We start from the raw sequence: 27,159 nt of genomic DNA, 5'->3' as shown, positions 1-27,159 counted from the left end.
CGAGCTGCTTGTTTGCTCTGGCTCGGGGACAGGGCCGTTTCCCAGCAGCCCTGTGCTCTGTCCTTGCTGGGATTTCTGCCTTCCACGGCATGGCAGGGAGCCGGCAGGGCCTGGCTGGGAACCAGCAGCCCAAGGCGAGCCAGCATCATCCTGGGAGCACAGAAATGCCCCCCTGCCAGGGCACAGAGGACACAGGGGGGTTGCCTGGCTTGCATCGGCTGGATCCCATGCTCAGGAATAAGCGCTCGGGAGAGCCTCAAACCGAAAAGTCATTTTATTGGTACCATACATGACTCATAAATGGCACAAACTATGGAGGGGAGGAAGAAAAAAACAAAACAAAACAAAAAACGAAAAAGAAACAAAAAGGCATTTCAGTGTGCCCGGGGGGGCAGCGAGGGGCCCGCACCCTCCACAGAGCCCGGCGGCCAGAATCGTACCTTAACTGCAAACCAGAGCCCCCCCCCCCCGCCGGGCTCCCACCCTGGAGCCACCCCCCCTGCAAAGGGGATGTGGGGCTGAGCCCTCCGCCGCCAGGCTGCCCGTGCAGGGGCCCGGGAGCTGGTGCAGGCGACTCTCCAGGGATCTGGGGCTTGAGACCAGGCCAGGGCTGAGCCAAGGGGCGCCCATCTCCCTGCCCGACCCCAGGGACAGCAGAAGGAGGGGGGACACAGCACGTCCCCACTCCAGCTCGGCCACCTCCTGCAGTCCCAGCCACGAGCGGGCAAGACGCAGGGTGCAATCACAGCCCCCATCCCCACGGGGCAGCGGGACGCGAGCTGTGGGATCCCCGGTGGGGAGCTGGGGTGGGGGGGCTGGTGGAGAGAGCGGGGTGCACCCCCCCTCTCCCTCACCCCGCAGGGCTGCTCCGCCGGCCCCGGCTCCCTTACACACGCACAGACACACACGAACCTCTCGCGCACGCACTCTTGCACACACACACTCACCCCCCACCCCAGCCACCCCCATCGCAGCACTCGCTGCAACCCCACCTCGGGGGGGGGGGGCCCAATCCCCGGCTCCCCCCAAGCCCCCCTCCGAGGCTGCTGGGGTGAGCTGGTGAGCACGGACACCCTCCCCCGGCACCTCCCATCTTCTCCTTGGAAGAAGCCTTGGAAGGGATTGTATTTTTTTTTTTTTCCTTTTTTTTTTTTTCCTTTTTTTTTTAAACCAAAAAAACCCCAAAAATTATTATTTTTCTCATCGTTTCCCCTAACATCAATGGAGGCACCTGCTCTAGTGATAACACATTGAAAGAACAGTATCGTACACACTGTCTACAGCGCGGAAATGTACAAGCACGAGGTACACGAACCCGAGGAGGGGGAGCAGGGACAACAGCACACAAGATTTACATTGAGGAGGGGGAGCGGGGGGCTGCCCCCCCCGGCCCCTGGAGGGATTTAGAAAGGAAGTCTGCAAAGTCTCTCCTTGGTTTGAAGCTCTCCGAACTGGATATAAAACGAGACTCCCAAGAGAAGAAGCCTGTACAAAAGTCAGGACAGGGTGAGAGGGCTCACGGCGGGGAGGGGGGAACCGGCGATGGGGCTGGGGGAGGGGGGGGGACTTTTCCCATTTTTTTTTTTCCTTTTTTTTTTTAAACTTACAATTTTAATAATATTATTTTTTTTTTCTTAAAAAAAGACAAAAGTAGGAGGTACCGGGGGCTGCAAAGGGGCCCCGGGCAGACTCACATGGGGTACAGGGGATGCAGGGGTAAGGAGCGAGGGCAGAGGTGTGGGTCCTCTGTGTGCCCCTCCAGCTCCATCAAGCCCCCCCACCACACACTTCTTGTATACAGAGTCCCCCCCATCCTTGCTGCGCTCTCACCCCTGGAGAGCGAGGGGAAGGAGGGGTGCAGGAGAGCAGGGATTGCGACAGGGCCCTATCCTCAACACCACCCCAGCGCAGCAGGATCCGACCCCGGATGGAGGAGGCTCCGTGGCAGAGGTGGCAGCACAGGGAAGGCTTTCCATCACTGGACACCCCCACCAGCCCCAGGTTTGGCTGGGGATGTGCAACCCCACTGCAGGTGGCTGCCCAGCAAACCCCAGCCATAGAACCCAGGGAGGAGGAGGAAGAAGAGGAGGGTCTCTGGGCTGTGCCAGACCCCAACACATCGCATCAGCACGCTACCGGCTTCCCAGTCATGCCAGCCGCTGCCGACACCTCCCTCCTAATTCCATCGGGCAGGGGCTGGGCACATTGGGGCAGGGATGAGAAGCTCTCCAGGGAAGAAGCAGGGAGGAAGAGGGAGAAGGGGGAATAACGCAGCTACAGCCCCGGAAACCCACCCCTGCGCTGGGGTCCAGCGGGGAGGCAGGTGTGGGGGGAGCGGGGAGGCGGCGGGGGGAGAGGGCTGGGGGCTGCCTGCCTGGCCGTGCACCCCGGGCCGTGCACCCGCCGATCTGCCCCCAGTACCTCGCCGCTTCCCAGTCACTCTCCGTTGCAAATGTACAGGTAGATCGGTTGGGACTGAGTCCACGGGGCGGCGGGGGGGCCGTTACTGCGACGCCTGCGACGTGGGGTTCTCTGACTTGCTCTCCTGGCTGGAGGGCGGTTTGCTGTTCCAGGGGCTGTTGGCCCCCAGCGCCGGCGAGTTGTTGAAGCTGTCCTCGTCGTCGATGCCATTGGCGGCGTCAAACTGCGTGTTCTCCAGCCGGGTGATGAGCCGCTCGTCCTCGTCCCCAAACTCCCCCCCCATCAGCGTGGGCTCGCCTACCACCATCACATCCTGAAAGGGGAGACGGTCCCGAAACATAATCGAGGTGGGGGGAGCCCGGGCCGCCAGACCCTCCCCCAAACACCACAGCCCCTTTCCCCAGCCATGGGGCCACCTCCTCATCTCCATCGCAGGACCTGAGGCTTGGGCACTGCACGGGGCAGCGCATCCTCACCCCCTTGCAGGGGAGTGAAGCAGCTCAAGGCAGGCAGCTGGGACACCTTCTCCTTCTCCCCATCACCTGGAGAGAGCTGGGGGGGGGCTTGGACAGGCAGTTCCCAGGGGTCTGGCTCTAGACACTCCCAGGGGCTGGGGCAAGGAGCCCTCCCCTCCACCCTAGGGGAGGAAGAGAGAATGGAAACGGGATGCTTACAGGTACCTGACTGGAGAGGGCAAAGGTGCTGGCTGGGCTCTTCTTCTTGCTGTTGCTGTTGTTGGTGTTTCCCCCACCGGAGCTCATGGTGCTGCCCCCCGACATCTTCCTTTTCCGGCGCTTGCTTGGCTGCTGCCGTGCTGGCTCCGCTGGTGGAGGAGGGAGACATGGTCAATCCTAACGGGAAGGAGTCAGTGCCCTCCAGCCCCTTCTCTGCAAACCCCCTTCTCTGTAAGGACAACATGCCTCCTGGGGCAGCATCACCACCCTCCTCCATGCTGTAGCTTCACGGTCCCCCCAGGGCAGGGGACAGGAGGGGCAGCAGGCTGCCTGACTCGCTGCCCTCAGCCTCACAAGACGAGGCCAGGGATGGGCTTTGGGGCTGGGAAAAGCCGGTGCCGAGGATAGGGCCCGATCAGACAGCCATGGAGACCCGCAGGCAGCAGGGCAGGCGGTGGGTGACTCACCAGGCGGAGCGACCATCCGCTGCCACTTCTGGAAGAGGCAAGTCTTGAGGCAGTCCCGGGGACTGAGGCTGTAGGTCTTGTGCCGTGACATGAGCTCCTGCATTGGTTCTAGGATTACACAGAGCTGTAAGGAGCAGACAGACAGGGGGTTAGATCACGATGCTCCAGACCCCAGCAAAAGCCCCTCTGCTGGGCAGCTGCCTGTGCTACGCTGACCCAAGCTTCCACTGCCCCACAGCTCTCTGCAGCCCATCTGCACGATCCCTCGTGCAGAGCCTGCCCCGCTGCCCCCCATGCACCCCAGGGCAGCCTGGCATTGGGCAGTTGAGAGCACAAGAGGTGGCCTCCCTAGTGCCACCCCAAACCAGGAGCAGCCCTTTATCCCTCCCTCTTCCCGCACACTTACTCGGAGGTAGTTGAGTGTGGAGTTTGAGAGCCCACAGCGGGTGATGTTCTTGGATAACTGGTCCAGCATCTGCGGGTCCTGCGCCTAGGAGTGAGAGATACAGATGGCTCAGCTGCATCCGTGCTGGGGATGGCCCTCCCATGCCCCAGCCTGCAATGGGGGTCAGGCCTCAGGTCCCCCCAGCATGCGCTGCATGGAGAGAAGCTCAGCAGCCCCATGTCACTCATGCCCCAGGGTAGCTCCCAGAGTGGTACTCACATGCATGGCAAGGATGCTGCGAGGGATGAGCTCTCGATGCTGGCGGATGCTGAAATGCCACGTCTTTATCCTCATCATGTCGTCGAACATGAACTCCAGGTAGAGCCGCCCCTCCACACACACCTGGGCAGAGCGCAGGGTCAGGCACGGGCTGCTCCCACTTCCCCCAGCCCACATTCCCTGGGAACCCACTGCTGCACACTGGGACACCCTCCCGGTGGCTTGTCCCTGCCTGCCGTGAGACCTGGCACAAGCCAAATCCCACATGGGACTGTGGCCACCACGAGGGCACATTGGACCGAGCCATGAGGGGCAGGAGAAGCCATGGGTGCAGCTGGTACCTGGGTGAACATGGGCTTGCCGTGCTGCGTGACCATGGTGCACTGGTCACAGTCCAGCGAGACGAAGTTGTTGTGGAAGGACTCCTTGGGGTGCTTGAGCACGTAGTAGAGCTCTGTGGCCCCCCCTTCAAAGATGCTACGGAAGTAACGGGGAATCAGAGTCCGGCCAATCGCTGGAGTGGGAGAAGGAGGAAAATCTAGTCAGTAAACCTGGCTCATGCAGATGCGCCTTGGGGCTGGACATGTAGTGTGCCCCCGTGCCTGCCAGCTGAAGGTGAGCTCCGACACCCTGCCTAAATCCCCCTGCACAGCACAACCTCTCTGTCTCCTGCCAGAGGGGCAATAATGCCCTGGGGAAGGAGGGCTCAGCCTGGTACTCACTGTATCTCTTTGGTCCATCCTCCAAGCAGAAAGTGATTGTTAACATGGCGTCATCCTCAAAGAACTCTGTGGTGAAGGCATCCCACCACAGATTGTCACATTCCTGGGGACGGCAGATAGATGCTAGGTTATGGAGAGGAGAGACAGACAGACAGACAGCTGCTGGCTGCCTGGCACAGCAGCCACATGCTCAGCCCCTGGAAGGCTGCACTCGGGGCTGAACACTTGGGGATGAGCCCTGTCCCATGGCCAAGTGAGGGATAAGCTGCTCAGGGACCTGCACAGCAGGGCAGAACTGCACTGCCAAGGGGATTTCTCCTAGAGCCAAGGCAGCTCACAAGGGCGGGCAGTGCACAGGACCCCATCCCCAAAACGTGGGATGCATCCTCCCACCCCTGGCCACCCCTCACTGCCCAGCTGCTCACCTCTGTCCAGTTCTGCAGCCGCTTGTTGAGCTCAAATATCCTGTAGTCAGTCTGGTTCCCGTACGGCGTGTGCCTCCTGCCCAGACAGTAGTGCAAGCAGTCAGGGGGGGAGGCAGCCACAGCGTGGGGAAGGGTCCTGAGCACATGGTGAAGGGACACACAGCCCCTCCAGGGCTGGGCAGTCAGAGCATCCCCCCTCCCAAACCCCAGCCAGCAGGGTGCTGGCCCTCCAAGGCATCCCCACCACGGGCACAAGCTCCCCTCCCAGAAGAGTCCCTGCCAGCCCTCTGTGCTTACCCGATTCCAGGCTCCAGGTACGTCGGTGGGTACATGGGAGTAGGACTAGGAGGGGAAAAGAGATGCAGGCAGGTCAGTGCTGGTGGAGAACTCCCTCCTTGCCCACCACAGCTCCTCATTCCCTGCCTGTAGCAGCAGGCATTGGGCTCACTGGAGGCGAGACCCCACACATGGTGCAGGCTGTACCCTGGCTGCTGACATCAGACAGCCCCATGGGGCGACCTGCACCCCTGAAGCTGGGCTCTGCTCCTGCACTAGCTGCTGTTCCACCGCTCCTGGTACAAGGCCTGTGGCTCTCTAGGGACATGCCCAGCTCCTCTGCAGCTGGGGCTGGTGCCAGGCAGGACAGAGGTTGGAGAAGGGGCTGTTTTGGCGGGAACTGAGAGTGCTCCCTGTCCTGCCTCATGCCAGGGGCTTGGTCCCACAGATATCAGGGACCCTGGGGCTCCCTTTATCCCAAATATCACCATTTCTCCATCCAGTCCCACCCATGCCTGCTCCAATCCCCTCTCTCTGTGCTACCTCATGTGCTGCAGTCTCTGTACGCTGCTGGGGAGCATGACAGAGACACCCTGAGGTGCAGACTGCAGAGCACCCCCAGCCTCACAGACCCCTCCCCAGGCCCCAGCTCACCCCACATCTCGATCCAGCATGGTGCCCGGGTGAAAGGGGGGGAAGGCGTTGCCGTTCGGGGGCTCCTTTGGCGAGTACAGCTTGAACGACTTAGAGGAACAGCCTGGAGAGAAAGCGGGGACACAGGTCAGCTGGGGGCACCCTGCGAGGAGACACCCTGCTGCGAGGAGAAGGAAGGATGCAGGAGCAGCGAAGCCTCCACCAGCATAGCCCCATCCCTCCTCTGCTCCCCCCTGATGCCAGCCCAGCTCCTTCACCCCACACACAGGTCCAGGTCTTGCCTAAGCAGGATTGGACCCACAGGGTCAGGACTGAGCTCTCGGGATCAGCAGCCAGCAGGGCCCAGCACCATCCCAGGGATCTCTCACTGGTGCTCAGAGTTTGCCAGTCCTTAGCTGGCCAGACTTTGGGGATGGTGCCTGAGACAGACAGCCCCTGCTGAGGCAGATGAGAGGATGAAGACACTGGCTAGGCCCTATCCCTCTATCCTCCCCCTAGCCCTCCCTCCCATGCTGTTCCTAATCCCACCGACCCGACCTAGGAATCACATGGGATCTTTTTGCTGACCTTTCTATCGTCATGGTGACGGGTGAATAATCGCCCAGAGGGACGGATAGCTGGTCCCCAGGCAGCCACCATCTGCCGCTCGCTCGGGCAGGCAGCGGCCGCCCGGCTCCGGGAGGACAGAGAGATCCCACACACCAGCCGTGAGCAAACCACCCCAAACCCTCGCTGCCCCCCGCAGCACTGGGGTAAAGGATGAGAAACCCACGGAGAACCATGGGGTGTGATGGGGTGTGCAGTGGGGCACGCAACATGTGCAAGCCAGCACCCATCCCTGAAAGAAACGTGGAGACACCCCCCCTGGCCTGCCAATGGGAGACAAGGATTCCCACCGGATACAGCTACATGGCCAGCTCCATCCAGACTCCTGAGGGGCTCCCATGCTCGCCAGTCCCCTCCCGCTGCTGGGACAGGTTTTGGGGAGCAGCGACTGCTATCGCCCCTCCCCGCAGGAGCCCTGCACACCCCACGGCTGGCAGGACCCGGCACGCTGCAGCGGGCGCTGCCGAGGCACGCGGCTCCCCCCCGGCACAGCCGGGCAGACGGGCTGACCTGGATGGGGCGCAGCAGCGGGCGGCGTGCCAGGCAGCTCCGGCTCCACCGGCTCAGCCGGCACCGCTGCGCACGGGCACGTCTCCCCATGCCGCGCTGCAGGCGCAGGGCACGAAGCCGGCTGTGCCAGGCTGCTGGATGGGGACAAGGTGGGATCCCTGTCGGCTGCCCTTTTGCCCGCAGCCCTGGGCTGGGCAATTCCCAACACCCACGAGCCGCCGGTGCTGCAGAAAGTGAGCCCAGTGGTGGAGGGAAGCGTCCAGGAGGCACCACTGCCCATCCAGGCATCACCACATGGCCAAGTTGCAGGGAAGAGCACAAGGACAAGATTGGAGCAGCCACTTGGCTGCAATGGATAAAAAGCATCAGGGTTAAGGAAAGCGGCGCCAGCAGGTCTGCGACCCAAGATGTCCAGCTTGTTGCAGCCTGTTCACCAACATAGGAGCCCAAATGACCAGGGCATCACCATCAACCCTGCTGAGCCACTTGTGACCCTGAGCCTGCAATTGCAGGGATCGCAGACAAGCGAGAGCTGGTCAAAAATAGAGTCACCTCCCCGGCATTAAATCCAACTTGCAACAGGGGAAATCTTCATTTCATTCCTTGATTCTTGTCTTTCTGGGGCCCCGGTGCCTTCCCACTGTGTTTCCCTGCAGCAGCCAAACCCAGCCTCTCCCCACCAGGACACACCGGTCCCTGGGGGCTCACTGCTCCTGCTCCTTGCTCTTGCCCGCCTGCAGCGAGGAAAAGTGGGGCACGGCACCATTTCTCATACAGCTGCTAACAACATCAGCCCCTTGCTCTTACCCAACGTTTTCATAGATAAACATTTCTTTAACAGGGAGGTCGGTGCTGGTGTGAGGGAATTTGTGCTTTCTGCTTTAGCCCCTGTCAACTTGCGCCTGATGGAAATGATAGTTCAACTGGGACTGCACTAGGAACAGCACTGCCATTTCCTCCGCGCTGCTGTTGAACAACACGATGTCAAAGCATGCTTGATTCATAGAAAACTTCCCAAAGTGTGTGTCTTCTGCTGAAAATGAACCCATTCAGTAAGCAGAGACAGCAGTGGCTGGAGAAGGAACCGAACTGCTAATTTTCTGGTCACCATGTCTTTTGAGGGGGAGAAAAAAATGAGACCCAGCAGGTCTCATTCTTCAGTGCTTTGTTTTTATTCACTGATGAGAGGTGGTTTCTTGCTGTCCTCAGTCCCTCTCTTGCTTCCTGGGGTGCGGGAAGGTCTCATGAGGTGGTGAGACGAGGGGCACACATCACTCTCCGTCTGTTCTGCTCCTTGTGCTTTTCCCTAGCCCCATGCTCCTGGAGGTGCGACAGCAGATGAGCCGGCCCGCTGCTCCAACCCAAGCATCCATTTCCATCCTGGACCTTCCCAAGCAGGTTAATATGGACACAACCTGCTTTTGAGGCTTCACTGAGCAACTTATCTCAGGATCTAGAGGAGTGGAGAGGAGCCTGTTGTGTGACCTCAGCACCAGCGGCATCCTGACCAAGTATTATTTTTAACACAGCATAAAATATGTTACTGGATTCAGTGGTTTTAAGTAACGCTAACAATAGCCCTAGGATTGATACAGGCTGTCCGGATCCTGCGCTCACCATAGACACACTACGTGCATTACACAAAATAACACAGTTACTTTGCAGCAGCATCAACACCGACTTTTACCCGCACAAGGGTCACGCTGCCTGGTCTGGGAGATCCCTCCATCACCTCCTCTCCCGTTCAGGCTCCCCAGCCCGCTGCAAGTCCCATCCCACGGGGTGCAGTGATCTAGACCCACAGCATGCAGCCCTTCCCCAGCCAAGCCCAGTGCCGGGCCCCAGCTGATGTCTCCCCATGCCCCTGCTCTGCCTCTTGCTTCAAGCACAGAAGATCCAGGCAGGATCCGGGCAGGCCCAGTGCAAACAGGGATGCCGCTTGCCAACTGGGTGTGCAATGCCCCTGTGGACCCCAAGCTGATAGGAAAGGCTTCTCTTGCCCATCCCCAGGTGCTCACCCAGCTCCACAAAAACTCATGCATGGTCGGCAAGGCCAAAAATGAGGCTGACGCTGCAGCTGGTGAGCTACCAGCCCAGGCAGGCCTGGGCAGACAGCACAGTGCCCATGGCTGGCCCCATGGCTCCTCCTCAGCAGGGAGACAGGAGAAGGGAACCCCACAGAGGGATGCCCTAGTTCAGCCTCCTCTGAGGCCAGGTCCCCAGCTGGGGGCAGGATGGAGCTGGTCAGCACTGCATGGGGCTGCCACGAGAGCTGGGGCAAGGAAGCAGCTCCAGGCAGGCGGGTGCATGGGAAGGGAGGGCAGCGCTCTGCCCGTGACTCATGTATAGCCCAGCACTGCCCAACCCTGCACCTGCCTTCCCCTCCTCTTCCCTGCAGGAAGCTCTCCGGGTGCACTGCCTGGCAGGTTTGCTGGAGCAAGAACAGTTAAAACCCTAACCAAGCCCCCAGAGCTGGCTAGGAGCCAAGAGCACAGAGGGCACCACACAATGCCACCACATCCAGGAGACACCAGGCACCATAAGCAGGGCTGCCTGCCCCGTCAGGGGACACACAAAGCCTTCCCTGGTGTCTGGCCCGTAGAACAGACAGGCAGGACTGCACTCCCCTCGCTCTGTCTCACTGGCAAAGAGCTGCTGAGGACAAAGGACACAGGCGTAGGGGTGAGCTCTTGCATCTCACTCCCATACCTGTGGCTGCCAGCAGGAATCAGTGCTCCCCATCCCAGAGAGGAGCCATCCCCAGCCAGGCAGCCAGCGCACTCACTCAAAGCTCAGCAACGAGGTAGGGGCTCCAGAGGCTAAAAACCCCCCGAATATAATAAAGATAAATGAAGAAGCGGGGCTTGAAAGAGGCTGCGGGGTTGCGGCTCAGCCGGGAGCATCCTGCTCCTCCCAGCAGCCCAAAGGACATGAAGAAGAGAGGCCAGCCTTCACTAGAGGCTGTGGATGCTTCCCGGCATGCACCGTGCCTGCTTCCTGGCTGCCTAACGAGGCTTTAAAGTGTAAATAGCGGCATTGTTTTGCAGGGCTGCCTCGCCGGGGTGTGGAAGCCGTGATAGCTGCAGGAAATCCATCTTCCCAGCCCAGCCCCGCTGGTAGGGCTGCTGGGAGAGTCCTTCCCGGAGCTGGGTACAGGGAAGTGTCTCAATTCACGTGGCTTTGCCCAGTGATTGTGCCTGGTGTCCAGGAAGCTGGCAGGGCTGTGGGGCAAACACAGAGAAGCAACCAGAGCAATGGGACAGGCAGATGAAGCAGTCCATGGTCTGCCCCACAAAGCTGTCTTCATCTCTTCTTTCTCCTCTACTTCAGAGGAGGGGATGGAGCGAGGCCAGTCGCAAAGCCTGATGTTGTTATTAACTGACATAAACCCAGGCAGCACACACTGAGGCATGGCCCGAGCCATCACCACTGACAATCTCAACTTGCAGTAACCCCGTTTGCTTTGAAAACACAGAACTGACCCAGCAGAAGCTCCCAGGAGGCCAGGATGTCCAAGGAAGAGGAGACACTGCTCCTGGAGGAAACCATGGCATGATGCCATGGACCCAGTGGCATCCAAAGACTGAACCCAGCCAGCACGCCACCCACTCCTGACCTGCATGGAGGCAAAACCTGCAGCACCACCTGCCCTGCTGCATGCAGGGATTACCCTCTCACTCTTCTCAAGCCACACATCTGAGCCCGCCACAGAGCTTATCCTGACCACGAGCTGCCTCCCTGCCCGCACCACGTGGCTGTGCACGGTGTCCCCTGCACAAGGCAGCAGGGAAGGATGCGTGTCTCAGCTCCATCCTGGAGCTGAACATCATGGTGAACATTAGTGATGAACATTATGCTATCCAAAAAGCACCAGGTGAGGAGAGCCCGGTCTGGGATGTGGATTTCTGGGTCGAGGCTCAGAACAGTCCCACAGCCTCAGGTGTGCTGGAGCCCAGGGTCTCCCGGGAAGCCATCCTGTGGAGCTGGGTACTTGCAGGGTCCCCGGAGTCCTCGCTGCCCTGCGGTAACCCCGGGGATGGCAGGAGTCTCCCCTGCCCTGTTTCAGCCCTCTGATGATCAGACACGTGGATGAGAATTTCTCCAGGAGGGAAAACGGGACAAGAGCACACCCTGCCAATTGCAAAACAGCCTGAAAATTGAATCACGTCCAAGGCTGCAAGCCCCAGATGCAATCCCACAGATAACCCAGTTTCAGCTCCACTACTATCAACTTACCACGAGGCAGTCATTTCCTGTGACTCTCGGGGAAATATCCCACTGTCCCTAATTACCTCTTTCGGCTCGCCGCCTCAAAGACGATCCATAATCAAACAGTGCCGGTTTCAGCCTCAGGAATGCACCTTTCACATTTTTGGCCGCTTTCCCTCTCACTCAGACCCCTGCACCTTGGGTCCCTGCCACCCTGCAGGGCCTTCTGCAGTGATCAGCCTCCATCCCTCCCACAGCACACACCGGGGCAGCATCAGCAACAAACGTCACGGTGTGGGAACGACGGGGATGGAAAAAACCACCCTTGTCAGCATCCCTGACAGAAAACCTCTCCTGACAAACTAGGATTTTCATCTTCAAAGTTTCTTTAGGCTCTGCAGCAGGAAGGGAAAACTCACAGCCACGGCCAACTGCAGCGATGGCCCTGCAGAGCCTGCAGCCAGCACCTCTGCTCCTGCTCCCAGCTCCTCGACCGCCACGCACGTGGTGGAGCAAAACCACATGGCGTTGTGGGGCTGCTGCTCAGGGCAGCCCTCCATGGGGACAGGATCTGCCTGGGAGGGTTTGGAGCTGAGAGCCACAGGGCAGCAAGAGGCTGAGGTCCATCCCTCTGTCTGCAAAGGGGGATCCCCAGGTTGCTCCCAAGCACCGCTGCCTCGGGACACTGGGGGCTGTCAGCCCCCACGTGGCGCATGGAGATTCACGATCCCGGGATGCAACGCTCCACCTTGTTCCTCGCCGCTGCCAACGGCGCCGAGTGCTGCACGCTGGGACGCGTAGTCTCTGGAGATGGCAGCAGGGCCGCCGACAGCCGCCTCGCTCCATGTTGCGTCCTAGGTGGAGCCCCGCAGCCCTGGCAGCCAGCCAGCCGCCCGCTCCAAGGGGGAAAAAAGCTGGATAACTCCTGCTGCGAGGATGGGATGCGGTGGGAGCTGGCGCCTCCCAGCTGCCCGCACCAGGGCGGCGTGTGCCCAGGGGCAAACCTCGACGCTGGGGTGTAGCACTTGCCCCAAGGTCCAGACCACTCATGTATGGGAGAGACGGTGTGAGCACGGTGGGAACCTGCTCGCTGCAGCTTGCAAAGTACCTCCATCGCTTCTTCGAGCTGTCAGGGCAAGCCTCTGCCCCCCCTGCTCAGGCTGAACTTCTCTCTCTTTTAGGACTTGAGTCCAGAGGCGATGTGGGAGCGGCTGAGCGACAGACAGGGCGGGCTCTGGCAGCGCTGGGACAGAGCAAACACTTGCGGTTGCTGGACTCACCGTGCCACTGTGCTGGCAGCACGTGCTGTCACTGGCATCAGGGCTTTGGATGACCAGTGTGGGACGGAGCCAAAATCCCAGGGAGAGAAGGGACAGGGTACGTCCGATCACACCTGCCTGGTGCTCCTGAGGCACAAGCAGCCCAGCCTGAGCTCCCGGCCCCAGCAGCGCTCTCCAAACCATCTCCACCATCGCAGCATGGCCCCAGGGAAACCCTCTCTGCTGGGCATCCCCGCCTGTAACACAAATCCACCCGAAACAACAGCAACCAGTGGGTCAGCAAACCTCATCGCAGCAACCACTGTGATCCATGAACACACCCAGTGCAAACAACGGCAGGAGCACCCCGTCCCCAGGTCACTCATAGCATGGGAGGTTTCCAAGGGAGAGGACCAGAGGAAGAGCTACAGTGTTCTGCCACCACACAGGACTGTGTTTGTCAGGCTGACCTCAAGCTCATGCTGGTGCACAGCCACAAGTATGTGGCAGGCTGGCACACTGGGAGAGACCACTCTGGGACATGCGCTGCTGCCATCCTGCCAGCCAGGGGCCAGCCTGCCCATATCCCGTTCCCACTGCAGCTCCCTCTGCTCCCACAAGACAAGGGGCTACCACTGCTCTCCAAAAAGAAGTGGGAAGACACTCCAGGTCCGCAGCCTGGGGCACCTTTGCTCCACGCGAACTTCTGTGGCTTTTCACTGGCCTCTTCCTATTTTACATGGAGCGTGACCTGCTGTGGGCAAGGGGAAAAGTCCCCACCAAACACCGAGTATAAACCTGCACCACCAAACCCTCAAACGCCAGCCTGTTCCCTCCTTGGATCACAACTTTTCTTTCTCTTTTTGAAGCAGCACAACCTGCATGTAGTTCTGTTCGGCACCTCTCTCCCCAGTCATTAAGGCATGCTCGGATCACAGACCTGGGATTTCTACACAATCAGGAGAGCAAAGACCACATTTGGTTGTCCTTCAGTGAAAACCACAGTTCTCTCACAACGAGAACACTCCAAAACCCGACACTTTAAAGACGGAATAAGGACACCGAAATTTACCCGTACCTAAAACAGAAGCCGTAAGATCCGATACCTTACGGGCGCTGGGGGAGTCGCTGCTAAACTGCTTAGACAAGGTGCTATTGATAGCATGGGGAGAAGAGACTGGGAAGACCCTGGGAAGGGGTGTTTGCTCCCACCCTGCTCGGCACCCGTGAGCTGGCTCAGACCCTCCTGTTGAAAAGGAAGCAGCTGGGGGGTTACGATATGGGGTGGATGCATTGCTCTGTGCCCCAGGAGGCGATTCCCTGCAGGGCCCCACAGCTCCTGAACCTACTGCTCACACCTTGCCCAGGGCCTGGCCACCACCTCTTGTTCGGGCTCCTGCTGCAGCACCAGTCTTGGCAGAAGCTGCTCCGCAGGCTCCTGCCGCGGCGCCTGGCCCCTGCCAGCCCAGGCTGCAGCGAGGGGACCAGGGCTGCCTAAGCTGAGGAAGCCCTGGTGGCACTGCCATGGTGTCCTTATCACCCATCCCTGGCGGGTGGGCTGGCAGGGACCCATGGAGGTCAGAGCCAGGCCAGCCACTCAAGATCAGGACAGCCTGCCACAGCATGCTGTCCGGGGTGGGGGGGTCAGGGGAACACGCCCCGGATAAGACACCCCTCTGCAGCCCCGGCACGCTGATTCCTGAACTGGAGCTGCAGCACTGAGCCTCCCCAGCCCCAAGGATGCTGCAACCACCTCCAGCCCGGGCCCTGCTCCAGCTGCCCAGTGCCCAGCCGGTGCTTTGTCTACCAGGGAGGACAAGCCCCTGTGCCCACAGCCCCCTGAGCCTGGACTCCCCAGTGGGGCAGCTCCTGTAAGAAGTTGCAGAGCCGCCCTGTGTTTGCCCCCCTTGGACCTTTGATTCCCTCCGAGGCACCCATGAGAGGCTGGCGGGACTCTCTGAGATGCGAGCAAGGATGAAGTTGCAGCGGGCAGTGACGGTAGGCCAGCGCGCAGCCCGTGGAACTGGGCACTGGCACTGACAGCACCCATGGGGGGACAGGGAGGGCGCAGGGCAGCTGTCAGGGAGCTCGGGCAGGGGATGGAGCTGGGGGAAGAACAAAGGGAGCTGCGGGCTGGGATGGAGCAGGGCACAGTGGGGCATGGGGGCTGCCGGCAGCACCCCGCGGGGCCGGGGCTGCCTCTCTGAAAGGCGAGAGCTGGGGGATGGAGAGCGGAGAGAGACAGGCGGGGAGATGGGGAAACAAGCAGAAGAGCTGGCAGGGAGGGACGAGCTGGGGGGGTCAGGGATGCACAGGGGAGCTGGGGGAGAGGAGAGGGACGGGGGAGCTGGGTAGGGATGGGGAGCGGAGCGGGGAGAGAGAGAGGAGCTGTGCACAAGGATGGAGCCGGAGCGGAGGGCGAAGGGGCGGGCGGGCAGCGGTGCGGGCGGGCAGGGGGCTCCGGGGCTGCACCGGGGGCCGTGCGGGGAGCGGCGGCTCGGTGCGGCCGCGCACAACTTCGCAGGCGCGGGGGCGGCGCGGGCGGGACCCCGGCCCTCCCCTCCCCTCCGCCGACCGAGCGGGGCCGCCACCGGCGGGGGGGTGGGGGTCGGGACCGGGAAACTTCCGCGGGGGGGGGTGGGGGGCGGGGTGACTCACGGCGCGGCGGCGGGCGGGGGTCCGGTGCGGCGCGGGCGGCGGGCGGGCGGGCGCTGGGCCGCCGCGGGGGCGGGGCGGGCGGGGCGCGGGGCGGGGCGGGGGCGCTTCCTTTGTCTGCGCCGCGGCCGGGACCACAATGGCTGCGGCGGCGGAGACCGAGACCGCTCCCCCCGCACCGCTCCGCGCCCAGCGGACCGGGGGGGGGGGGGCCCTGGAGAGCGGCACCCCCGGGATGGGGGATGCAGGAGCCGGGTCCTGCCGGGGAAGTCGGTACCGGCCGGGAAAGGTTTCCTTCCCCAGGCAAAGTTTGGATAAAAATACACCTTTTCCCTAGTTTGGTTTGGGGTTTTCTTTGAAGTTTCTCAGGATTCTTTTTTTTTTTCTCTGTGAAACTTGTTTCCCTTTTCCCCCAGTTTCTGGCGAGGAAAAATAAAATACAACCGTTTCATCGGGGAGGGGGTATTCGAAATAAAACGTGCTGGTTTGCAATTGCCAACAGACCCAAAGGGTCTCCTTCCCCTGACAAAACTCTGGCCTCTTCCAACCAGGAGTTTTTACAGAAATGGAAATGTACAAACGTTTTTTGTAAAAAATAAAAATAAAAATATTCCATTACGAACATTTTCACTTAAAACCACCCCATTTTTCCCATTCCCTTCTTGCCCCACATCTGCCTCTCATGAGCTTGCACCCCCTGCCCTGGCACATCAGCCTGGCACAGACCTCCACTCCCAACCCAGCAGCAGGGGCAAGAACCAGCACCCCAGAGCCCAGCCTGGCCCCCAAGCTCCCAGCTCCGGGTGGGAGCACCGGGCTCGGCACACGAGGCTGTCACAAGCATACAGACACACACATCGGTATATCTCTCCTTGCACACGCTGACAGGCCCCATGCACTTGCACGTCTCCCCAGATGCCTCTCGGCACACCCCAGCCGGGTGTGCACCCCCCCGGGCACAGGCACCTTCCCACACCCCTCACTCACAGCACCAGGCCTACACCTTGTCTCTTCCCCAAAACAGCATCTGTGGGATAACACAGGCACAACTGGTCAGGTCCCACCAAGCACACTTGCCCCCCCAACAGTGCATGCAAGGCAGGCACAAAACCTCAGCATGAGGTTTTGGGGGGTGCCCTCTGCTCCGTGCCTGTTCAAATCCAAAGCCCTGCACCTAAGGACTAAGGGCAGCCCCCTGCTTCCCAGTCTGTTGTCCTGCTGGCTGGGACCAGCTCTGCAGCAGCATCCCTCTGCTCCTGTCCCCCACACTGAGTGAGGCTCCATCCCCATGCTGGTCCCCATCACATCATCATGCCCAATTTCCCCTTGCAGGCAAATTTGCAGTGAGCACTGCTTCCCAAGAGCACGTGGATAAACAGAGCAGAACTCTTTGTAAAACCCAGGTAAACAGAGAGAAAAACTCACTATAAACCCAAAAGACTCGGTGATAACCTGCTCTGCAAAAGGTACGTGCAGCTGGAGGTACCCATGCTGCTGGTGCTGGAGGATCAGGACATGGGAATGCTGTGAGTGCCCTGACACGCTGCCCGTCACCCTGCCAGCCCGTATCTGCATGTCAGCAGGTGAGATGGGGCTGCGGCCGGCTGTTACCCGCTACCCATCATTAGGCCAATAAACCACATTGACCGTAACACCAGTGACAGCTACAGCATGGCACAGCCCTCCTGGTCAAGACAGGCCATTAAACACAGCCCACCCATATCCCATTCCCACTCCAGGGCTCAGTGATGCACGAGGCACAGCCATCCACCAGTGCTCAACACCACGCTGTTACTGCACGACACTCCAAACAGGGGTGTTTTTCCTCTGTACCAGCACCAATGCCATGGTCAAGGGGACCTGTGAGAAGCCCTGACCGGTCCCCAGCCCAGCGCATCCATGGCAAACATGCCCCAAGCCATTTATCCCGGGGCTCAGCAGCCCTCCGGGACTGCTCACGTGTCCCTGCTCGGCTCTGACGACAGCGCTGGACTGGTCCACGTGGCTGCAGCAGCCCCAGCTGTTTATGGTTATAGCCGAGTTAATAATTAAATAGATGCTGGATGGAGAGCAGAAGGGCTGGGATGCAGCTGGGAAGCGTGTGTGGCAGCAACGGTGGTGGGGGGAGCCCATTCCTCGCAATGTGCTTGCGGGGGGAGCAGGGGGTGATTCCAGCTTCCCGGGTTTTTGTGATGGGGCACGGCATCCCCTGGATCCCAGCCTACCCTCTCCCCCTCACAAGGGCCTCACGCCTGCCTGGGCTCCCCAAAGCCCAGCCCTGTTCCAACACCCAGCGCAGGTCTCAGCCAGGGAACTGGCAGCAACTTGGGAGCAGGAGTGAGGAGAAGGATGCATCCCAGGCAGGCACATGGGAAGAGCCTGGTGGGGACCATGGCGGTCAGGGCATGCCCAGGTCTCTGTGATCCCCATGGCCAGGGCTCACTGTGCCCACACAGCAGTGAGGGATCCCAGGCAAGCAGGGCAGCAAAGGCAGGACATGCTCACAGTGACACCCGGCTGGGGCCTGGGCAGGCGCAGAGCAGGGATGTGGACACATGCTTACATAAAAATAACAACAATAAAAACCTGCTAGCTCTGCAAACAGCACAGCCTGCACAGGGGCACCGACTGGCCTGGCACTTCAAACCTCCTGCACTTGTCCAAATAGCAGCAAGACCGAAGCACCGTCACACACATGCAGATGCAGCCTCCAGTGACGAACACACCCCTGAGCCCCCCGTTTCAGGAGTACAACAGCCACACACCCCCCATCCCAATCCTACCACCTTTCAAACAGAAACATGCTTTGCTTCCCTGTTTCTCAAGGAGGGGCTTCTCTCCCCCCTAAAGCTATGCATGCCCAGATCAAGGGGGACCTGGGCCAGGAGGGGCCCCCTTTTTTGGCTGGAGAAGGCATGGCTCCATCTCTCCCCAGCTCCATCTTTCCCCAGGAGAGAGGCCTGGGGGAGGCTGGAAACTCAACGGTGAGTCATGCTGGGCAGGCAGCAGATCCTGGGGGCTCCTGGGATTAACCCTTCAAAACCAGAACCGCTTCCAGACACCCAGAGGCCTGATGAAAGCCCAGGGGTTGGAGGGAAAAGACGGCTGCCAGGCCAGAGTGTGAAGTTGTGGGGTCTCACCTTGAGCATCCCACAGGGGATGGAGAAGACCTGAGTACACAAGCTCTGGACAAGCAGCGACCAAGTGACCATCCTTCCAAAACAAGAGGAGGTGGAGAAACATCACGGAGGGCGCAGGACCCCAAAGCACACATGGTTTATATGAGAGCGTCCACCCTCACATCACACCTTGCTCTGGCACGGTGAGTCAGCCGCAACACTTCCTGGCTGGCCACATGCTCAGAGGGGAAGGCGCAGTCCGAAAACAAGCTTTGGCAGGTCCTGATAGCAAGGGGGTTCCCCACAGCACCAGGGAAATGCCCTTCAGTGTTCCTGTGCTGTCCCCGAGACATCGAAATGTTTGTCCTGCAAGAGCTCGCCCCACATGGCCACCGGCAGCAGTGAGCGCTGGCCCCTTTGGCAGCAGCGCGGGGCCAGCCTGCCAGAGCTGCAGGGTTTTAAGGCTCCTCCAGAGGCTCCAGGTGGATTCGCTCATGTTACAAGAATGGTTCGTTTTACAGCCCCTTTCCTGGCCTGGGACCCCAGTTGGGAGGGGGTGACACAGAGCATGGCTGCGCAGCCCCAGCATCCTGCATCTGCTCGCTATCCCTGGAGAAGACCATCAGCCTCTCCAAGGCACAGGCACTGCTGCTTGAAAGGGAAGCCAAGTCACAGCCCTTGACACCCAGCCCCGCAGAGCACCCCGGTCCCTGGCCTGCTGCTCCCCCTCCATCCCCTCCCTGAGCCACAGCAGGACCCCCACCATCCCCACAGAGACCTGCCCCCCCCCCAAACCCCCAGGGATAAGCACAGAGCTGGCATCCTCCACATGTCACCATGCCCTCCTGTGTTGGAATCCCTCCAGAAGGCAGGGGACATCACCCAGGGCCATGGCCACATGTGGTTAACGCAGGTAAGTCTCCATCAACAGAGCTCACCCTCCCTGCACCCCCCCGTGCAGTGCTGCCGAGCGCTCCGGAGCAGCTCTCCGAATATAGCAGCATCAAATAGCTCTATCAATAATGCATCGCTTCTGCTTCCTCTCGCGGCCGTGTTTTCGTTGCTAACATGCGTGTCCTTCCTGTTAGCGGCCGCCTCCTCCCCACCAGCTAGGCCAAGCAGGGACACGGCCACCTTGGGAACAACAATGGCCCAACTTCCACCAGGAGTGGACATCCAGCCCCATGCACCCAGCTCAGGGGCAGCCCGGGGTTAGAGGGGAACCGAAGCACACCCTGGCAGCAGGCACGGAGCATCAGCATGCTGTGGCTGCCCAGAGGATTTGGCAGGGGCCACCGAGCTGGGAGGAGCACAACGGCGTCTCCCTGGCCTCGGTGGGGAAATGCCCCTCCACAAGGATTTCTGGCAGGCTGGTATCCCCCATGCCTAAGCAGCACCCCATTCCCGACTTCAGGCACTGCTGCCCCATGCCGGGCTCCTCCAGCAGCTCCGTGCTGCCATCCCCGGCAGGGAGAGAGCTCCCGCTGCCTTGCTGCTGCCTGCCCCTGCCCGCGGCTGCCACAGGCTCACCCCGGGCCGGTCGGAGCAGGCAGGTCGGGGTGCCCGGGCCTGTCCCGTGCCCGGCAGAGCTGTGTGCCTGCGGTGTGCTGCCATCTCCTTCCATTGGCGGGGAGGCAGGAGCCGGTGTGGGCAAGAGCTCGCTCCCAGCCATGCAGAAGAGGGGGCAGGGGTAGCCCCGACCCTCGAGGGGACCCCCCGGGCTGTGCACGGCCCTGGCTGGAGGAGGATGCATGTGGTGGAGCAGAGGATGGCACAAATGGCTACTGCAGAGCAGGAGGGAGCAGAGCTGTCCCTGCCGTGGGGGCTGACACCCCACCAGCCCTTGCCCAGCGTGTCCCCAGCATGGCTAGTGTCCCAGCCCGGCTCCACAAACCCAGCTGTGCTCCCAGCACCAGCCCCTTGGCGTGTAGGAGGGGGGCCAGGGCTCACACTCCTGCAGAAAGCAGGCCCCCCCCTTGGCTCCTGCCTGTGACCCCACACTGTGGGGCCATCCTGGGGCACAGGCACAGTCACCCTGGTGCAAGGGGACCTCTGGGACCTGCCTGTGGATCCTGCAAAGCCAGGGTCAGAGCAAGACCCTGCAAAGGGGGGTGGGAGCTACAACCCACAGGGCCCCCCCCGCCAAGAAAGCAGCCAAAAGGGGTGTGGACAGGACGTTATCGGCCACCCCATGGGCAGGGTGGGATCAGGGCCGGGCAGGGGTTGATGCCTGCAACAGGGGAGATTATGCCCTGGGTCTAACGTTTGCCCCCATCAGCGACCTGCCTGGGAGGGAAGGGGGTGAGAAGTTATGGGGAGGGGCTGGTCTGACAGCTCTGTGTGGGCCCTGTCCCTCCTGACACCCACCAGCACCCCTGCCCAAGGGGGACACCCATGCTCCAGCAAACCTCCCAAAACCCTGCCAGCAGCACCCCTGCTGCAGCCATCCCATCCCTGCCCAGCAGAACCCCCAGGACAGAGCCTGGGGGTCCCAGGCAGATGGCTGCCATCATCCCTGCTCCAGGAGGGGCCCAGCAGCCCTCTGGCAGCCCTGGCAGCTCCGCAGCACCCTCCCCCTGGCACCGGCAGGAAACCACAGCCTCAGCCTGCAGGCAGCCCGATAACGGTCACCAGCCCCGTCCCGCCTGCACCCACCACCGCCCAGGGAGGGGGCACCCAGCCCAGCTCCCCCAGGGCACAAGGTAAAGAAGAGGTGCACCCACACCACACACATGGCCGCCCCACGGGACCTGTGTCACCCTGCACGGAGCTGGGGGCTCTCACGGGCTGCGCCAGCGTGCCCCAGGATGCGCCAGCAGCCATCGAGCATGGGCACACATGCTGCCAGCGCGCTCCTGGCACGGCACACAGCCCTGCACCTCGTGTGTACAAGCAACATGGATGTGGCTGGGGAATCCCACAGCACAGAGGAGGAGGAGAAGGTGGCCTGAGTGAGCTGAACACGCAGGGGATGGGCAGGAGATACCTGCCCTGCCTGGGGGCATGTAGCCGGTGCACTGCTGGCCACAAGCACTCCCTGCCCCGGGGGTCCCATCCTGCTGGCCCGCACCCACCCACTGCCCAAGGGAGCAGGTTTCACAGCAGGTTTGTGTTGAGCAGACAACACCATTGTAAACTATAAACTCAGAGCCCGGCACCAACACCCAGTGCTGAGCCCACCACTAAGCCATCCGTATTTCCCTGGGCAAAGCGGAGCCGGCAGCAGGGTGAGCTCACGCTGACCCCAGGGAGTGCTGCCATGTGCTCAGCCTCATGCCAGTGCCTGAAACACTGAGGAACACCCTGTCGAGCACCAGGTAGCCACAACCCCATCCTGACTTTGCCAGAGAGCGCCAGGTACAGGCAAGCAAGATGGTGCATGTGGCAACTCCTGGGCAGCCACTTTGCTGCACAGAGGGGAATGGGGCAGATGCCCTGGTCCATCCAAGCATCACTGGCAACATGAAGAGAGCCTGGGCAAAAGCACATGCACATGCAGGATGAGGCCTTGGGACCCCCACTGTCCTGTCCCCAGCATACCCATGTGTGCCCCAAGGTGCCAGACAGCCCCAGGGGCTGTTTGGGAGCCAGAGCCCACATGTGCTGGGGCTGCCCGACCCCCCCACCGCAGTGCTGAGCCCGCCGTCCCTCTCCCAGCGCATCTGTCACAGGAGGCATGTGGCACAGCTCGGCCTCGTGACGGCGGGGGATGCACGGCGCCAGCCCTGCAGAAGGCAGGGAAATGGCAACGGGCTGTCCCCTGCCCGGGCACATCCATCCTAAGACCTGAAGTGTGTGGGTCGGGAAGCCCTCCCTCCTGCCCGAGGACTGCAAAGGCAGCCTCCCTGCAAGGCGGCCCAGGGAAGGTGCTGACCTCCGGAACATCGCTTCCCTGCCATGAAGCCAGAGCTGGAGCCAGCCCTGCAGGGAGAGAGCAGGGCTCCGCTCCCCTCCTCCCCCTCGCTGCACCGACACTGTCACTACAGGAGGAAAAATAATGATAATAATAAAAATAATTACAAATGACAGCGCGGCGCACGCTGGGAGAGCGGTGCCCCAGGGGCCAGGACCCCGCGGGGGTCTGGATGCCAGGGCCTGCCCACTGCGAAGGGCTGAACCGAGCAGCTGGCCCTGCTCCTGGCACCCCCGGCATGGCAGCACCGGTACCAGTGCTGCCGTGCCTCCTCCACTGAGCCTGGCACGCTCTCCTTGCTCACGGCTCCATTTCTGGGGTGGGGGCTGAAGCCCCCTAATCCCCACTGACCCCAGCAGCTCCCCACCACCCTCAGGCACAACAACCACAGCAGGTTCCCAGCTAAGCAGCACCTCCCTGCCCCAAAGCTCTTTCAGAACAGGGAAACATCCCTGGGATGGGTGCAAGAGGAGCTGCAGCGGGGCAGGATGCACCCCTGGCACGGCAGGGAATGTGTCACCTGCCTGGGAGGGCACAGTTTCAAAGGGGACATGGCTGAGACCCCCCCCCAGCAGCAGCTCCCAGGCAGGAAACTCCTCCAAGTTAATGCAGCCCCAGAGCAGGCTGGGCAGTGGCTCATTAAATGTTTCTGGCTGGCGGGAAGCCAGCGGCAGAGCTTGTTTTTTCTATATTCCGATAAACAGTCCGGGGAGGGGAAGGGGGAGGGAGGCGCAGGCTCTGGATGTGCCACCCAGCCCCGGCGGGCAGCGGGGGGAGCGGCGGGGGGCATCCGCGTGTGCACGCACATCGCACGCACCCGCGTGTCCTCCAGCACCGGGGGACATGGACACGACGACAACAACACACGAAGCCATCCGCAGGGATGCTCCCAGCTGCGGGGTCACCCTCCGCCACCACCCCCCCCCGTCGCTGTGTGGAGGGAGGACCCCCCTCTTTGCGCCCACCAACATGGCGATGACATTCCCGGCGGCACGGGGCCAGCTCCCGGGGGATGCGATGGGCCCCCCCATTAGCCGCAGCCACTCTGCCTTCACCTCTGCCCAGGGGGGACCACAAGGCTGGGGGTGCCGGAAGGGGGGTCCCAGCCCCGGGGTGCGGGGTGCCCGCCGTGCGGGTGCTGTGGCTGCTCGGCCTGGCTCGCAGGGAGGTTCACGTGACTTTCTGCTTGAGGAAGCAGCGCTCTGGCAGCTTCCAGTGGGAGATGGAGGAGGAGGATGGGGGAAGGGGCCGCCTGCCTTCATGGAAACACGGCGGAGAGGCGCAGGCAGGCAGTGCAGGGGAGGGGGGGCCGCCGTGCAGGGGCACCCCCTTGCCTGCACCGGGGATCTAGCTGCAAACCCCTCGGTGGAGGCAGCGTGGGGGGATGCGCAGAGACCATGTGCTGTCATAGCATCCCGCTGCCCCCCAGCATGGGGGTCCCAGCCTGGCAGCAGGCTCTCAGGATCGCCAGGCACTGGAACACTGTCACAGGAGCTGGGATGAGAAGTGTCCCTGCTGTTCCCCTGTACGGACCCCAAGTGCTGGCTGCCCAGGGAGAGCAGAACCCCTTCCCTGGGGCCTTCCACTAGGATCTGGTGCTGGAGGAGACTCCAGCAGCCCTGCAGGACCCCTGCCCTGACTTGCCCCCTGCACCGCAACATCCTGCACACAGCAGCAGGCGATGCAGCCAGGGCAGCTGCCTCAAACCTGCCCCAGGCCTCAGGCATCCGGGTGAGCATCCGTGCGGCAGCACCCTGCCCGGTGCTGAGACCTCACAGCTCATCACCCCCCCCAGGGTACCCCAGCAGCCCTGCCAGCCCATGGGGGCCAGGGTAGAGAAGACACCCCACCATAGCCATGAGTGGGGCACCCAGCACCGACACCTACCAGCAGCATGCCCAAGCCCTTCCAAGGACTCTGTGCCCCACACCCACATGGGGAGAGGGGCACCCCACAGAGCTACTGCCCCAGCCACGGGGGCTGTTTCAGGGTTTCCCCTCGCAGTGCCAATGACATGCCTGCCCAATGTCCCTGTGGCACCATACCCACAGGGTCCTGGCCCTGGGGCTACTACTGGCACCCAAGGTGTGGGGCACCAGCACCCATGCTGTTGGGTCCCAGCCCCGTGAGCAGAGCTCAGCATCCACACTAAGGGGACTCCAGCACCCATGTGGTGGGGTCCCAGCCCCGCAGCCAGATCCCAGCACCCATGCCCTGCAGAGTCCAGCCCTACAGCTGGACCAGAGCAGCCATATCACGGGCACCACATCCCTGTGGCTGCACCCAGTGGCTACACCTCAGTGCTGGGATCACAGTCCTTGCTGATGCCCGCTCTATGGCTGGACCCCAGCCCCAAACCACAGCACCCGCGCTGAGTTGTTTCCTGCCCCACAACCGGCTCCCAGCAGCCATGCCTTGGGCACCCAGCCCCACAGCCAGACACGAGCCCCACAGCCGGACACCAGCATCCACGCAGCGAGGACCCCAGCCCCATAGCCAGACTCCAGTCCCCACGCTCCGGGGACCCAGTCCCATACCCAAACCCCAACACCAACGCCATGGGTCCCTAAGCCCCACAGCCAAACCCCAACACCAATACCACCGGGGCTCCCGCCCCATAACGGGCCCCCAGCCCTCACCGTCGCGGGGACGCCAGCCCCCCCCGGCAACCCCCCCCCGCCGGGCCCCCCGCCGCGGCGGCACTCACCAGGGCATGCACAGCCCACTGACATCTTCACATGCCTGGCCCGGCCGGGGGTCGCTGCGCGCTGCCCGGGCCGCGGGGGTCTCGCATGAGCGGCGCGCCGCGGGCTCCGGCACGGCGTGCGGCGGGCAGCCCCGCGCGGCCGCGGGCACGGCCAGGGGCGGGCGCGCCGCGGACCGGCGGCGGCGGCAGCGGCGGGCGGGGCGGGGGCCGCGGCGGCGGCGGCGGAGCGGGAGCGGGGGCGGCTGCGCCGGCGGCGGGCGGGCGGGCGCGCCTCTGCGCATGCGCGGGACGTACCGTTCTCTTCCCCCCCTCCCTCCCTCCGCGCACACACACACCCTCCCCTTCGCCGCGCGGGCGCGCCGCGTGCGTGCGCGCTCCCCACAGCGGACCGCGGCCGCGCGCACGCGCGCGCGCGCGTGCACGACGCTTCCCCCCTCTCCTCCCCCCTCCCGCCCCGTTCTCCTCGCGTCACCCTGAGGGCGGGTGGGCGCCGCCATGTCAGGCACCGGCGCCCGCCGTCACCCTCGGGGCCTCGCCCGCCCGCCCCGGCCCTGAGCACTGTGAGGGGAAGCGGGGCAGGCACAGGGACCCCTCAGCGCTGAGGAGGCGCCCACACCTTGGCGCTTACCCTGCGGCCGCCGCAGGAGGGGGGGACCCCAGCAGGGAGCGCTGCCCCCCAGCCCCCGGGGGTCAGGGCTGTCAGCGCCGCGGGCTGGGCGACCCGCCGGGGCTGGTCCTCCCCCGGGAGGTGGCGGCTGGATCAGCCTCTCCCCCTGCCGGGCTCCCCTTGCCCCGTCCCGCGGGAGCTCGGCGCCTCTCTCCGGGGCCCTGCGGAGGCCCCGGGCTGCAGCTGCCGGCAGCGGGCCAGCAGCAAGCCGGGCCCCGGCGGCTCTTTGCTGGGGCGGAGAAAGAGCCAGGCGGATGGCGGAGGGACGAGTGCAGGGGCAAGGGATGAACCCACCATCCGAGCCCAGAGCCTGGCAGATCCAGGTCCCAGGGCAGCTGGTGGCCGTCTCCAGCCGGGAGGCCGGGGCAACGTGACAGGGATGTTCAGCATGACTGCTCAGCATGGGTGGGCACATGTCCTGCAGCCCCGGCACCACTGGGCTGCCGGCCCCGGAGGAGGCTGGAGGAGGGCAAGTGATAGAGAAGGGGCCAGGCAGGAAGGAGGGTTTGCAGCGGTATGTGGCACCGTTGGGGAGGTCGTGGCTGGTGTTTGCTGTGCAGATGGCAGGGGAGCTGCTGGGATCTGCGCTGCACCCGGTGCCATGCAGCGATATCACCATATCCCTCCACCTTCCCAGGACGACTGCCAGAGAGATGCCAGGGCAGAAGGAGCAGTGCCATCGGCCCCATGAGCATCGCCACTCCCAAGAGGAGCCCGGCGCAGCTCTGCAGGACCCTGCATGCCTGCAGCAGGGGCCGAGCCTGGTGTGGCCCCAGCAGCCCCATCTGCCAGGGTGGGTGCCGTCACTCTGCTCCCCTGCCAAGATGCAGCCCCAGCCGCACGGTGGGAGCAGCATCCTGAGCAGAGCAGGCTGCTGGTGAGCCTGGGCCCCCTCTCCCTGCTGAACCAGCCCATCTGCTCCTGCCCGGGTGGGACTCGCATTCCTCTTCACTGAGTGTCCTTTAAGCATCGTATGGGTTAGAGCTTTCCTTTGCAGGCTGTTCCCATTAGCCTGGAGCGAGCTGTGTGCTTTGGGTGTAGCATCGGGATGGGCTATTCACGGGTCATACGCGGCCAGGGACACAATCAACACGTGTGCGGGGAGGGGATCTGTGGAGCTGGGATGCAGCATGCGCATTTTCCTTTCTGCCTGTTGTTTGTTTTGCCTTGTAAACCAGCAGGAGTGCCTGGTGCTGCCCCTGGGCCAGGAG

The 27,159-nt window shown here is 62.4% G+C and overlaps 1 protein-coding gene across 4 annotated transcripts; it reads right to left on the bottom strand.

The window, feature by feature from the left end:
• Nucleotides 1–258: 258 nt before the first annotated feature.
• On the bottom strand, nucleotides 259–25,556 carry LDB1 (LIM domain binding 1). 4 transcript variants are annotated; one of them, XM_030487057.1, is made up of 11 exons: nucleotides 25,282–25,556; nucleotides 6,304–6,406; nucleotides 5,671–5,715; nucleotides 5,374–5,449; nucleotides 4,949–5,051; nucleotides 4,568–4,740; nucleotides 4,227–4,349; nucleotides 3,969–4,052; nucleotides 3,563–3,686; nucleotides 3,096–3,244; nucleotides 259–2,734 (listed from the first exon to the last, which is right to left on the bottom strand). In XM_030487057.1, exons 1-11 carry the CDS (start codon nucleotides 25,304–25,306, stop codon nucleotides 2,504–2,506), a joined length of 1,236 nt encoding a protein of 411 aa, XP_030342917.1. In that variant the 5' UTR covers nucleotides 25,307–25,556; the 3' UTR covers nucleotides 259–2,503. The 4 variants fall into 4 exon arrangements, with proteins under 4 accessions (XP_030342917.1, XP_030342919.1, XP_030342920.1 ...); XM_030487059.1 differs by having other exon boundaries at nucleotides 3,102–3,244; nucleotides 25,282–25,550; XM_030487060.1 differs by lacking the exon at nucleotides 25,282–25,556 and adding an exon at nucleotides 15,546–15,614.
• Nucleotides 25,557–27,159: the final 1,603 nt, after the last annotated feature.

The sequence above is a fragment of the Strigops habroptila genome, chromosome 5 (genome assembly GCF_004027225.2).
Source record: "Strigops habroptila isolate Jane chromosome 5, bStrHab1.2.pri, whole genome shotgun sequence".
In the NCBI taxonomy this organism is placed as follows: domain Eukaryota; kingdom Metazoa; phylum Chordata; class Aves; order Psittaciformes; family Psittacidae; genus Strigops; species Strigops habroptila.
The sequence above is the reverse complement of the archived record's forward strand: the minus strand, read 5'-3'. Positions and strand labels throughout refer to the sequence as shown.